Source organism: Pangasianodon hypophthalmus, chromosome 8 (assembly GCF_027358585.1).
Source record: "Pangasianodon hypophthalmus isolate fPanHyp1 chromosome 8, fPanHyp1.pri, whole genome shotgun sequence".
Classification (NCBI taxonomy): domain Eukaryota; kingdom Metazoa; phylum Chordata; class Actinopteri; order Siluriformes; family Pangasiidae; genus Pangasianodon; species Pangasianodon hypophthalmus.
Genome location: NC_069717.1, coordinates 17,609,062 through 17,621,403, shown reverse-complemented (window position 1 = coordinate 17,621,403; position 12,342 = coordinate 17,609,062). Strand labels below are relative to the sequence as shown.

The following is a 12,342-nucleotide window of genomic DNA, read 5'->3' as shown; positions in this document are numbered from 1 at the left end:
GAGTATTTCTGAAGGAGAACCTAGACTTTTTGATAAACAACTTGATTCTATTGGGTAAACACTTTATTCATAAATGTTTGAAGGTTAAGCCCCATATCAACGGATGGAAGAATGAACTCAGGCTATTTGCAAAGTCTCTCCATTACATGACGAACAGAAACACCCTGAAACTTCTCTAAGTTTTGCACTTGTTTATGTTACTAGAATGACCCTCACTTCCCAGCCACTCCACCCCCTTTTTGTTTGTTTCGTCTCTGTTCTTTTGAACACTGTGTCAACGCCAACACCGTACATTTGACTGTAGAAATATGTCATAAAGGTTTGTATTAAATAATAATTTAAAAAATAAATTAATAAATAAAAAAAATCCCGAGTTCCCGAATAGCAGTTCCGGGTTGAGGGGAGAATGTAGCGGTAGTTGCTTCGAACACGCCTTTTGACGTCAACGCCGAGACAGGAAGTGTTGTGGACACTCTGGCAGCACTGAAACCATTACCTTCAGCGATAAGGGGTAGGTTCTTTGTTTAATTACTGTAATAGTATGTTTCTTGAAGCTGGTGTCGGAAAAATGTCACGGAAAAGTCGCTACGTGAGGTGTAAATCATGAGGTTGTCGACAGGGACAGGGACTGTCGCCGTTGTTTTCTGCCTTTCCCTCGTTAGTAGGAGTCGAATTCCGCTTTCAGTTATCCCAACAAGATATACGTGTGCAATTATACACTGATGTCGCAACTATTTTTAGGCTCAGTTTGTTTTCAGTCAGTGATCTAAAAAACTATTAGGCGTGCTGACTACAAGGTGTGAAAGCAAATTAATTTACATCCAATTATACCGAAACTACTGGGGTCCGCCAAGTCAGCTTGATATGTAGTTCTTTCATTGCCAAAGACTTCCAAAAGGCCTGTTCGGACGGAATTAAGTTTACCTGGGATCCAGGGATAATTAACTATTTTACAGGTGTTACTCTGTTATTTTATTTAGGATCGGTCATGAAAGTGGTTTTATCTATCCTTCTGAATTTCCTTCTGTTATTCACCAAACTCAGCGGTCTTCTGATCATTTTCGTCCCATCCAGAAACACGTCTGTGATTTTCTATGCAGATATCGCCTCGCGTTGGGAAAAAAAAGATGATACTTGCCATATTTAATCTTGTAGCACGCATATCAGTTACCCTCCCCAGATACTAAACACTAGATACTAAACGAAAAAAATGGATACTTCAGAAGAGACACTCAACCATATATTTGGTCTGGATGGTAAAACCTCGACTACACATCCCAACTGACAAAGGATTTTCAGGAGGAGAAAGAAAATAAAGTCATTAAGAAAGCTAAATCCCAGAGACTGATTATAGGAGCCATTATAATGGCAGCTACAGGTATAATTATGCATTATAATTATACATTTATCAACCCTAACATTAAAACCACTGACAGGTGAAGTGAATAACATTGATTATTAGGCAGCAAGTGAACAGTCTGTTCTAGAAGCAACTTTGACAAGGGCCAAATTGTGATGACTGGATAAGAGGATCTCCAAAAAGGTCTTTTGGGGTGTTCCCGCTGTGCAGTGGTTGACCCAAGGAAGGACAATCGGCGACAGGGTCATGGGCGCCCAAGGCTCACTGATGCGCGTTGGGAGCAAAGGCTAGCCCGTCTGGTCCAATCCCACAGAAGAGCTACTGTAGCACAAATTGCTGAAAAGTTAAAGCTGGCTATGATAGAAAGGTGTCAGAACACACAGTGCATTGGTGCTATGGTGACCCCTGTCCACCGCCGAAAGCACTTACAATGGGCACGTGAGCATCAGAAGTGAACCATAGAGCAATGGAAGAAGGTGGCCTGGTTTGATGAACCACGATTTCTTTTACATCATGTGGATGGCTGGGTGAGTCAGCGTTGCTTACCTGGGGACAAGATGGCACCAGAATGCAAGCAAGCAGAAGCAGTGTGATTCTCTGGGCAGTGTTCTGCTGGGAAATCTTGGGCCCTGGCATTCATTTTTATTTACATAGCTATATATATATATATATATATATATATATATATATATATACACCGTTGCCATGAAGGGGTGTATTTGGTCTGCAACAATGTTTAGGTAGGTGGTTTGTGTCAAAATAGCATCCACAAGAATGCCAGGACCCAAAGTTTCCCAGAAGAACATTGCCCAAAGCATCATATTGCCTCTGCTGATTTGCCTTCTTCCTATAGTGCATCCTGGTGCCATCTCTTCCCCAGGTAAGCGATGTACACGCACCCAGCCATCCACATGATGTAAAAGAAAATGTGATTCATCAGACCAGGCCACCTTCTTCCATTGCTCCATGGTCCAGGTCTGATGCTCACATGTCCATTGTATGTGCTTTTGGGGGTGGACAGGAGTCAGCATTGGCATTCTGACCGGTCTGTGTCTATGTAGCTCCATACGCAGCAAGCTGTGATGGACTGTGTTCTGACATAGCCAGCATTAACCTTTCCAGCAATTTGTGCTACAGTAGCTCTTCTGTGGGATTGGACCAGAATGGCTAGCCTTCGCTCATCAGTGAGCCTTGGGCACTCATGACCCTGTTCACTGCTTGTCCTTCCTTGGACTACTTTTGGTAGTTACTAACAATTGCATACTGGGAGCACCCCACAAGACCTGCTGTTTTGGAGACCCAGTCATCTAGCCATCACAGTTTGGCACTAGTCAGAGTCACTCAGATCCTTACACTTGATTATTTTTCCTGCTTCCAAAACATCATTCGAGAAGTGACTGTTCACTTGCTGCCTAATATATCCCACCCCATGACAGGTGCCACTGTAATGAGATAATCCATGTTATTCTCTTCACCTGCCAGTGGTTTTAATGTTATGGTTGATCGGAGTGTGTGTATGTGTGTGTGAGATATATGTATGTATAACCGGTTATTGGTTGGTTGCCTTATTTACACATTGTATTTGTTTACACGTGCAAAGACTTGAGAGTATTCTACCATTTCCCATTCCTTTTGATATAGGCTTCGATATCATCCAAACCTTGCCTTGAGGGTGGCAATGTATTCAAACGTCCACAACCCATTTGCACATGATGATGAAGAGCATGCCTCACCAGCAAGAAGAGGCTTTAATTTCGATGATGGTGATGAAGAAGAAAGCACAATGAATCCAGCAGATCGACGTCAGAGGCAGCTCGAACAAGAGGTGATGTGCACCGCTCAGTCTGCCATGGACAGCAGCAGTCGCTCCCTCCGCCTCATCTATGAGTCAGAGAAAATCGGAACAGAGACAGCAGAGGTTAGAGAATTTTACATGACCAAATTACTCACAAAGCAATTACAGTAAACTCCAAAATTAACAACACCTTTTAGGAAAATGAGTTATAAAATCAACATTTATACAGTGATTCAAATTTTCTGCATGTACTTACATTTCCTCTAACATAAATAGGCTAAAAGACTGTGAGGACTTTTACACTAATTTTTCTCTCAAAAATGTGTCAAAATTATTGATATTCTTAAATATTATTTAAAGAAGGTAATAACCCATTTTGGAACAACAGGTTACAAAACACTGATATCATAGAAGCTGACTGTGTATGTTGATATGTGAAGTGCTTTCCTTGTATTAAGCATACAATCAGCAGGTTTACTGGTAACACTACCTGTCTAGCTACTGCTGCTAAACTGTAGTATAAATTCATTGCACTGCTTTGTGAGTGAACTACTATGTTACTGAATATTGGGGGTCTGCTTTATTATGTTGATAACTGGGTGGTGGTTAGAGTGAAAATGTGATGTTGGGAAGGCAGAAAAAGGCACTTTGCATAAGTTTATTAAAAACATAAATGCATCATTTTTAGAGTAAAAATTCATTAAGATGTATACTATATGGCCAAAAGTATGTGGACACCTATTGGACACCTGTGGCCCTTCCCCAAATGGTTGCCACAAAGTTGGAAGCACACAATTGTATAGAATGTTTTTGTACATAATAGTATTACAATTTCCCCTCACTGAAACTAAAGGGTCCAGACCTGTTTCATTATGACAGTGCCCCTATTCACAAAATGAGGTCCATAAAGACATGGTTTGCCAAAGCTGATGTGGACGTATTTGAGCTGCCTAAGCCTTGACCTCAAACCAACTAAACACCTTTGGAATGAATTGGAATGCAGAAGGTGTGCCAGGCCTTCTCACTTGTCACCAGTGCCTGACCTCACTAAAGCTCTTGTGGCTGAATGGCAAATCCCTATAGCCATGTTCCAGAATCTAGTCAAAAGCCTTCCAAGAGGTGAGGGTATTGTAACAGCAAAGGGGAAACCAACTTGGTGTTAATGCCCAGGTTTTGGAACGTTCACATATGGGTGTAATGGTTAGGTGTCCACATACTTTTGGCCATATAGTGTATTTTACAGACACTTAAGAATAATGAAAAATGCTTGAAAATAGTGAGATAGAAGACTTCATTGAAACAACTTACTGAAAGTTGTCAGTGCTAGCTGCCAGTTTTCTGTAGCTGATTGACAATGGCTGACATTTTTCTTTCTATTAAGACACCAAACAGTGAATGTAAATGTCCATTTACTTGTGTGAACTTGTGTGTACACTGAAAAAATACAATAAGGGAAATTATATAACAACATGGTATTTAAATTTTTTTTTAAAAGTTTTTCAGACACGCTAGGACAGTAACTTGGTAGAAAGCTAATTTTATTTTTATTTTGGCTTGTTTAGTTTCATAAACTTGAAGTTGTCAAATAATTGTAATCTAATATTACTTGAGGAGTTAATTTTTTTTTTTTTTTTCATGCATGTATGGTTGACGGATATATTTATCAGCTACTGGAATTGTTAAGATTGTGTTAATGGCATGTGCAGATTAGGCCTAATTTATGCACTTGTTGCACAGAAATATTTGTGGGAACTCAAAATAAGTGCTTTGCAACAGCCATTTCAGTTTTGGATTTGAATCCTGCTGAAACACTGTGGGTAATCCACATCAACCAATCTGTATAACAGCTTGAAATATTCTGCATGCAGGAGTCTCTACAGATGTTCTCCCTCCTTGTTAAACAGGAAGAGGCTCACTGCTGTTATTCTCTCCAGGGAAGGCTTTGCCAAGTATTAATTTGGGGTGTAGTTTTGGAATCCAGTTCTTTGCATAAAAAATTTACCTAACCATTTTTTAAATATTTGAGCAAGTATTGTGTTTTAAAGAAAATGTATATATCCTCAAACATTTAAGCTCAGTCTTGTCAAGTGTTATTCATTTTATATGTCTTATTTTTGTGAAAGATGCCAAGAATTCTGAATTGTCTTGGCATTATCGTCATGAATTTTGTTGCTTGACTGCCCTTTCATTGTCTAGTAGCGGTAAATAATTCTAATATGGAAGACATTTTGCCAAAACTATCCAAGTATATTTTACATGTATGGCAGTTGGCAGACGCCCTTATCCAGGACGACTTACATTTACCTCATTTATGCAACTGAGCAGTTGAGGGTTAAGGGTCTTGCTCAAGGGCCCAGCAGTGGCAGCAGTGGAAAATCCTACAGAAACAGCTTGTCTTTATTTGGGGTTAATCGGAATAATTTCACTGATGACAGCTGTATGATAATAACTTTTGAACGTGAGATTGAATGTGATTGGTTCATTCTGAACATAGCCACATCCCTAATTATAAAAGGGTGTGCACACTTTTGTACCCAGGTCATTGTAAGTTTTTTATTTTTCCTATTTTTCCCCTAAGTGTTTCTGATTGTTTTCCACTTAATTTTTATACACTGTGATTTCACATTGAAGGTGTAAAAAATTCTGACATGATTTATCTTGATTTAATTTTTTTTTTTTTACATCACAAAAACCTGCCATTTTAAAAGGGGTGTGTAGACTTTTTTTTGCACTGTAGTTCCTAGTTTAGTAAAGTTCATTGATGTAGTTCCTAGTTTAGGAACTGCACTGAACACTGAACATGTGTTCTTCTCTCCTTCATCTACCAGAAAAGGAATTACTCTACCTTTAACAGTCAGTTTATTAAATAACCCAGGGATGCCAATAATATGTGTGGGAAATTTACCTGTAAAATGAGGAAACCACTGCCAACACTTGAATATGCTCAAGAAAATATTTTATTCAGTCAGCAATTGCTCACACTCTTACTCTACCGTACCATACCTTACCTCAGAGTGCTACGAGGGTTGAAATGAAAAACATTAATATATATGGTTACATTCATGAATTATGTAAGTTGTAGAGAACAAAGAATTCATCATCTTACTGGGTGACCTATTACATTGATTATCATGTTTTAATATAGTAACGCCCCATGTCTTATCCTTACATGGTCTTGTTCGTGCCTTATATTACATACTCTTTTTATGAACTTTACAATGCATAATCAGGACACCCATAACTTTCTGGCCACCCCTCAATTTTCATACAAATTAGCCTATAGGGGGAGCTATAACAAAATAATGCATGCATCTGCTCAACCATTTGACATAGGAAAATAAAATTTGTTCTGCTTTTTGTTGGTCAGAGTTGAAAACTTTGTCAAGTTATTTTTCTAATTAATTCAATTAGATTCAAATAACTGTTTCTCAGGCCTGTAAGTCCAGTCAAGCTAAAATCTTGTAACTGTCATTCAATACTGAATGAATATGCCTACTACATCTACTAGTGGTCAGTAGGGAGTCAGGTAGTAAATAGCGAGTTGTACTGCTAGACTTGTGTGGGAGATTATATGGCTGTGTTGATGTGTTGGGAGGATAAGTTGCTTTGGTCATTAATATGTATACATTTATTTTGTCTAGAAAGACTTTTTAATATGGTCACAAACTTCTTGTGAATGGAGTGGATCTGGGATTGTGCAAAGACATTTGGGATTACCCCTGCTCAAAGTCTCGCCTCAGTCGGCCACACGGTGGTGCTACGATGATCAAAACAAAAAGTTTTACAAAAATGGCCATAACTTTTCACCTGTTTGTCACAATTGTCTTATATCATTGGAATCCTTGGGACAATCCGAACAAAATCTGTATCTTTGATTTCATTTCCGCCATGAAAAATTTCAGCCATGTTGGATTTTTTTGCGAAACCTACTTTTGCGAACTAGTCCTAGGCTGTTTGTCTGCTTTGAACGAAACCACTTTTACTTAAATAGCTATTTACTTAAATGCCATTGACCAGTTAATTTTCAGCAGCTATTAGACAAGGTTAACAAAGGCCGATCGGAACGAAACTTTGTGGACTTGTTTGACTCTTTGGCTTCATGGGTCTGTGAGAAATTTGAAACTAATCGGCCACTGGGGGACGCTATCAAGTTGCACATAAATTCATGCACATAAATGGTTTTATATACCACAGTGTTTCACACAAACATAAGTACAGACGTGGAAAATTTTGTTGGTACCCTTCCACAAATAAAAGAAGAACCCACAATTTTCTTTGAAAGAACTTGAAACTGACAAAAGTAATTGGCATCCATCATTGTTTATTCCATATTTAATAAAAATCAGACTTTGCTTTTGATTTTTGATTCAACAGAATATTTTAAACGATAAAACAAATGAAAATGGCATGGACAAAAATGATGGGACCCTTAACCTAATATTTTTTTTAGAGTTTCTGTAGCTCTCTGTGAGAATTCTGCACCTGTCAATAGGTAGTTTGTCCCACTCTTCCTGAGCAAACTGCTCCATCTGTCTCAGGTTTAAAGTGTGCCTTCTCCAGACTGCATGTTTCAGCTCCACAGATTCCATAGATGTTCGATAGGATTCAGATCAGGGCTCATAGAAGGCCACGTCAGAATAGTCCATTGTTTTGTTCTTAGCCATTCTTGGATGCTTTTACTGTGGGTTTTGGGTCTTGATCATGTTGGGAGGACTCATGACCTGCGACTGAGACTGAGCTTTCTGACACTGGGGAGTAGGTTTCGCTCCAGAATACCTTGATAGTCTTGAGATTTCATTGTGCCCTGCATAGATTCAAGGCACCCTGTGCCAGACACAGCAAAGTAGACCCAAAACATAACCAAGCCTCCTCCATGTTTCATAGTAGGTGTGGTGTTCTTTTCTTTGAAAGCTTCATTTTTTGTCTGTGAACATAGAGCTGTTGTGACTTGCCAGAAAGCTCCAGTTTTGTCTCATCTGTCCAAAGGACATTCTCCCAGAAGCATTGTGACTTGTCAAAATAAAATTCTAGTCTGGCATTTTTATGTTTTTCTTTCAACAGTAGAGTCCTCCTGGGTCTTCTTCCATTGAGCCCACTGTTTTGTTGTAGCTTTGACAAAGGCCTAAAGCTTTATACAGTGTAATGTGGTTTTTGTGGGCATATGTGGTCCATATTCCTTTTATTTTTGTAGAGTTTATAGAGCAATTAGTTGCACATCATTTGTACTGCTTTTGTAGATTTTTTTTTTGTGTAATCATGTCTATAAGTTTAAAATGTAGGGAAGAATAGTGTGTTTCAACTGGACAGTGACAGTTTTTTTTTTTTTTTTTTTTTAATGGGCAGTGAATGGGGCTTTGAAAATTTAAAATGCTTGTAACTGGGAAGATAGGAAAGTGAAAACAATAAGGAGAATTTTTTTTCTTAAGGAAGAGCAGTTGTTCAACAGTAATATAAAAAAGCATATGCATGTACATGACAGCATTAATTAACACCAATAACATTTAAAATGTACATTTACATGCACATACCTTCTTTGTAGATATCTTTGTAAAATATTTCTTTACTGAGGAATAACATTGCTTTTTCTGGCTTGCTCCAGCTTACCTATTGACCACAATACTGCTCCAGCACTATACTATCACCGACAGCAACCCACAAATTTTATGGAATATTCTAATAGTATAGACTACTCAAAATGCCCCACAAAACATAATCCTTTCTCAAAGCAATCAGTGACATCTATTGGTTTTGATATGATAGTTGTCATGTTTGCCTTGCCATCAGAGTACACCCTTCCTCGAACTCTAGAACTCTTCTTCTGTTGTCATGCTCATTTCACCCTTTTTAAAAGGGGAAATCTCTCCAAACATCCATTAGGCCCAAATCTTCTAGTGCTTTCTTCATTGTTTTTGTTTATACTGTATGTATTCTATTATGAGAACTTGAATTGATTTATAAATTGTGTTGAATTAGTGTTCAAATTTGTGGAAGGGAGTATGGATATTTTTAATTTTGAGAGTATGTTTGATGTCCTGATATCCCTTCAGTTTTCTCATTACTTCAGATACATTGACCTGGGTGGCACTTCGTCTTGTGGCCTCGATATGAGGAACCTGTGTCAAATTTTTTTTACATTGTGTAACTGTGTGTGTGTAGATTTTGGAATATGGCTTTTGGGATTTGTGCTCATTCAGCCACAAGAGCATGAGTGAGATAGGGCACCAATGTCAAGCGAGAAGGCCTGGTGAGCAGTCGGCGTTCCAATTCATCCCAAATGTGTTCAGTGGGGTTGAGGTCAGGGCTCGGGCCACTCGAGTTCTTCTACATCAACCTTGGCAAATCCATGTCTTTATGGAGGTCACTTTTTGCACAGAGGCATTGTTATGATTAAAAACAGGTGTAGGCCCTTTAATTACAGTGAAAGGTAATTTTAAAGCTGCAGCATGCAAAGACATTCTAGACAATTGTGTGATTACAACTTTGTGGCAACAGTATGGGGAATGCCCAAATATGGGTGTGCTAAACAGGTTTCCACATACTTTTGGTCATATAGTGTATATGTATGTGTAATTTGTCCTTTTGTCTCAACAGGAGTTAATTCGTCAGGGTGAGGCCTTGAAGAGAACAGAGAGAATGGTTGATAATATGGCACAGGACATGAAGACTAGTCAAAAGCACATAAACTCTATTAAGAGTGTATGGGGAGGTTTGGTTAACTACTTCAAAGGAAATTCTGAGCCAAGGCCTCCACAGAAGGAACAGCCACCAGTCTATGAGGCCAACAACAGGTACAAAGTCTATACATTTGTTCGTTATGGTCAAGCAAAGTTATATATGTTAGAAAATGTTATAACTGTATAGCTCACTGTAATATAATGCTAGGAGACAGTCAATATTGAACACTATGAAGACTAAACAGTAAAAGCAACAGCAGTAGTCCTGTTGCTCAAGTAATCTACTCAGATATCACTGACTTAATTTACTAAAAGATTTTTTTGTCTTTGTATGTCATTTGCATTTGTAAACTGTGGACTAATGGTTAGATTACAGAATGCACTGGCAGAAACCAAGGAGCATGAAGGTAAATATGAGGCCAGCCATCCCAACCTCAGGAAACTGGACACATCTGGTAAGCGCCTTTTCTTCTTATGTGAGGTGGCTCTATGATTTCTTCTAATCTTCTAATCTTTTGAGCTATTTGTTCTTAACTATCTGGATATCTGGAATTGGTCTTTTAGCAAGTGATATTCTTTACTGAAATTCTGTGATATCTATCTTTCTGTGTGAATATACATCAGTGTGTATGTCAATAAAGACACAATTTAATCATTTAAAAAAAATGAAACATAATTATTTGTTCAAGATGAAGCTCACGTCGTATGTTTGGCCAAATAGGGTTTGGTGCTTCATTTGATAATGAATCATCTCAAAATGGATACTCAAAGAACAGACACTTGAAAGCTGCTCATGAGCATCTGGACAATAACTTAGGTGAGAAATGAATTAAGAAATAAAATAAGGAATGAACAAACAAAGCTATCTATTTTGTGCATTCAAATGGTGTGTATGTGTGTGTGTGTGTTTTGTGTGTGTGTGTGTGTGTGTGTGTGTGATATCTATAAAGATGAGATGTCCAAGGGTCTGAGTCGACTGAAGAATTTGGGCCTGGGGTTACAAGCAGAGATTGATGATCATGATGTCTCACTGAACTCTCTGCTAACTAAAGTGGACTCTATGGAAGGCAAGATAAGCTCCACCAACCGCCAACTCAAAAATCTGAAATAAAACTAGAGACTGACATTAATTCCTGTGTCATCTCAATAGTGGTGCATTATTGGATATTATTTGACCAATAGCCAATTTAACAGTTTCACTCTTACCAATTTAATTAGCAAGTCTTAGCATAGATGCTTTCTCCCCACCATATGACAGTGGTATCAGTTTCAGAGGGTGAAGGCTAGTACTTGCTTTTCAGTACCTTCTGCTGTTTTCATAAGCAGTGGTATATGCCGAATAGGAATGTGAGTCCTTCTCTACACATTTAGCTAAAGAGCTTTTATCTTTTTATTTTATTTTTATCTTTTAGCCAGATCACATCAGACATCTGACCTAATGTGTAGTCATTTTGTGTAAGGCTTTTCTAAGCAAGTATAGGGTCTATAAAATGTCTTAAAATGAAAGTTGGCAAGAACATGTTGCAGTAAATGAAGAATACCTATTTTAAACCATAATGATAAATAATATTTCTTTCCATCATGACATTACATTTTGAGTGTGAGTTTTAAAGGAATATTCGTTGTTTTTCTGTATAATCACTACCTACCAAACAAGAATTTTGACACATTTCTTAGTACAGAGAAAAGAAAACCTGCTTACTTGAAGCTTACTTACAATAGAAGTCTAAGGGTAGTTGTTGGGGCAGTTAATAAATGTTTGTGCAACTTGTATTTTTGCATAACGCATGAATTAATTTTTTTAAGTTGTGTAAAGCGAACCTTCAAAAAAAATGTAAAGCTCTATAAAAGTATAAGGTTTTCTTATCGAGATCTAAATACTTTATCAGAGTAAAGCTACGGGCTAGTTATGGGCTACCAACATAGTCAACCTAGGGTAAAGTCTGTCAGAAGAACCTCAGTTTCTGCCCAAATGCACATGGATACCACAAAACTGTGAATGCATAAATACCTAATGACAACAGATGTTAAAATGCAGTTTTATTCAACTTCCATGTGTACTTTTTGAGATACTCTGACTACATTGGTATGTCGTAACCATAACATGTTCCTGCTGAAAAAGCATTTCCAGATTATACAGAATTGGAGCCTGCTTTACAAATTCCTTTGACTGAACAATTTATAAAGTGCTGTATAAAATTCTGTTGCTCATGAATGTTTAACTGCCTAATAAATGTCCTTCCATTACTAGTTATTACTTTTAATCAAGTGAGTTTCACTTTCTCTTCTCAGTATAGGGAAACTATCAATTATTTGGCCATGATCAAGTAACTAGATAATAGGTTAGTCTGATTGTTTTATGTAGGTTTGACATGTAAAAGGGCAACATGATTTCAGTGTTTGTCTTTACATTGTAAAGCAGGCTAAATTGTTGTAGATTAATGTGTTTATATTTTTAAAACCTACTGTGAAAAAATACATTATGTAAAGAAAATAAAAGGTTAGTTACATTA

The 12,342-nt window shown here is 37.8% G+C and overlaps 1 protein-coding gene across 2 annotated transcripts; it reads left to right on the top strand.

Moving 5' to 3' along the window:
• Nucleotides 1-355: 355 nt before the first annotated feature.
• snap29 (synaptosome associated protein 29) lies at nucleotides 356-12,342 on the top strand. 2 transcript variants are annotated; one of them, XM_026925743.3, is made up of 6 exons: nucleotides 356-511; nucleotides 3,002-3,278; nucleotides 9,747-9,943; nucleotides 10,199-10,284; nucleotides 10,551-10,646; nucleotides 10,780-12,342. In XM_026925743.3, the coding sequence occupies exons 2-6, from the start codon at nucleotides 3,039-3,041 to the stop codon at nucleotides 10,938-10,940; spliced, it is 780 nt and encodes a 259-aa protein (XP_026781544.1). In that variant the 5' UTR covers nucleotides 356-511; nucleotides 3,002-3,038; the 3' UTR covers nucleotides 10,941-12,342. The 2 variants fall into 2 exon arrangements, with proteins under 2 accessions (XP_026781544.1, XP_034162645.1); XM_034306754.2 differs by lacking the exon at nucleotides 356-511 and adding an exon at nucleotides 567-1,378.

Bases quoted from the DNA above. Each gene is read 5' to 3' on its own strand.
- snap29 (XM_026925743.3), top strand. From the start codon at position 3,039: ATGTATTCAAACGTCCACAACCCATTTGCACATGATGATGAAGAGCAT. The intron at 9,944-10,198 runs GTACAAAGTCTA...ACTAATGGTTAG, and splicing joins GTCTATGAGGCCAACAACAG to ATTACAGAATGCACTGGCAG. The intron at 10,285-10,550 runs GTAAGCGCCTTT...TTGGCCAAATAG, and splicing joins CAGGAAACTGGACACATCTG to GGTTTGGTGCTTCATTTGAT.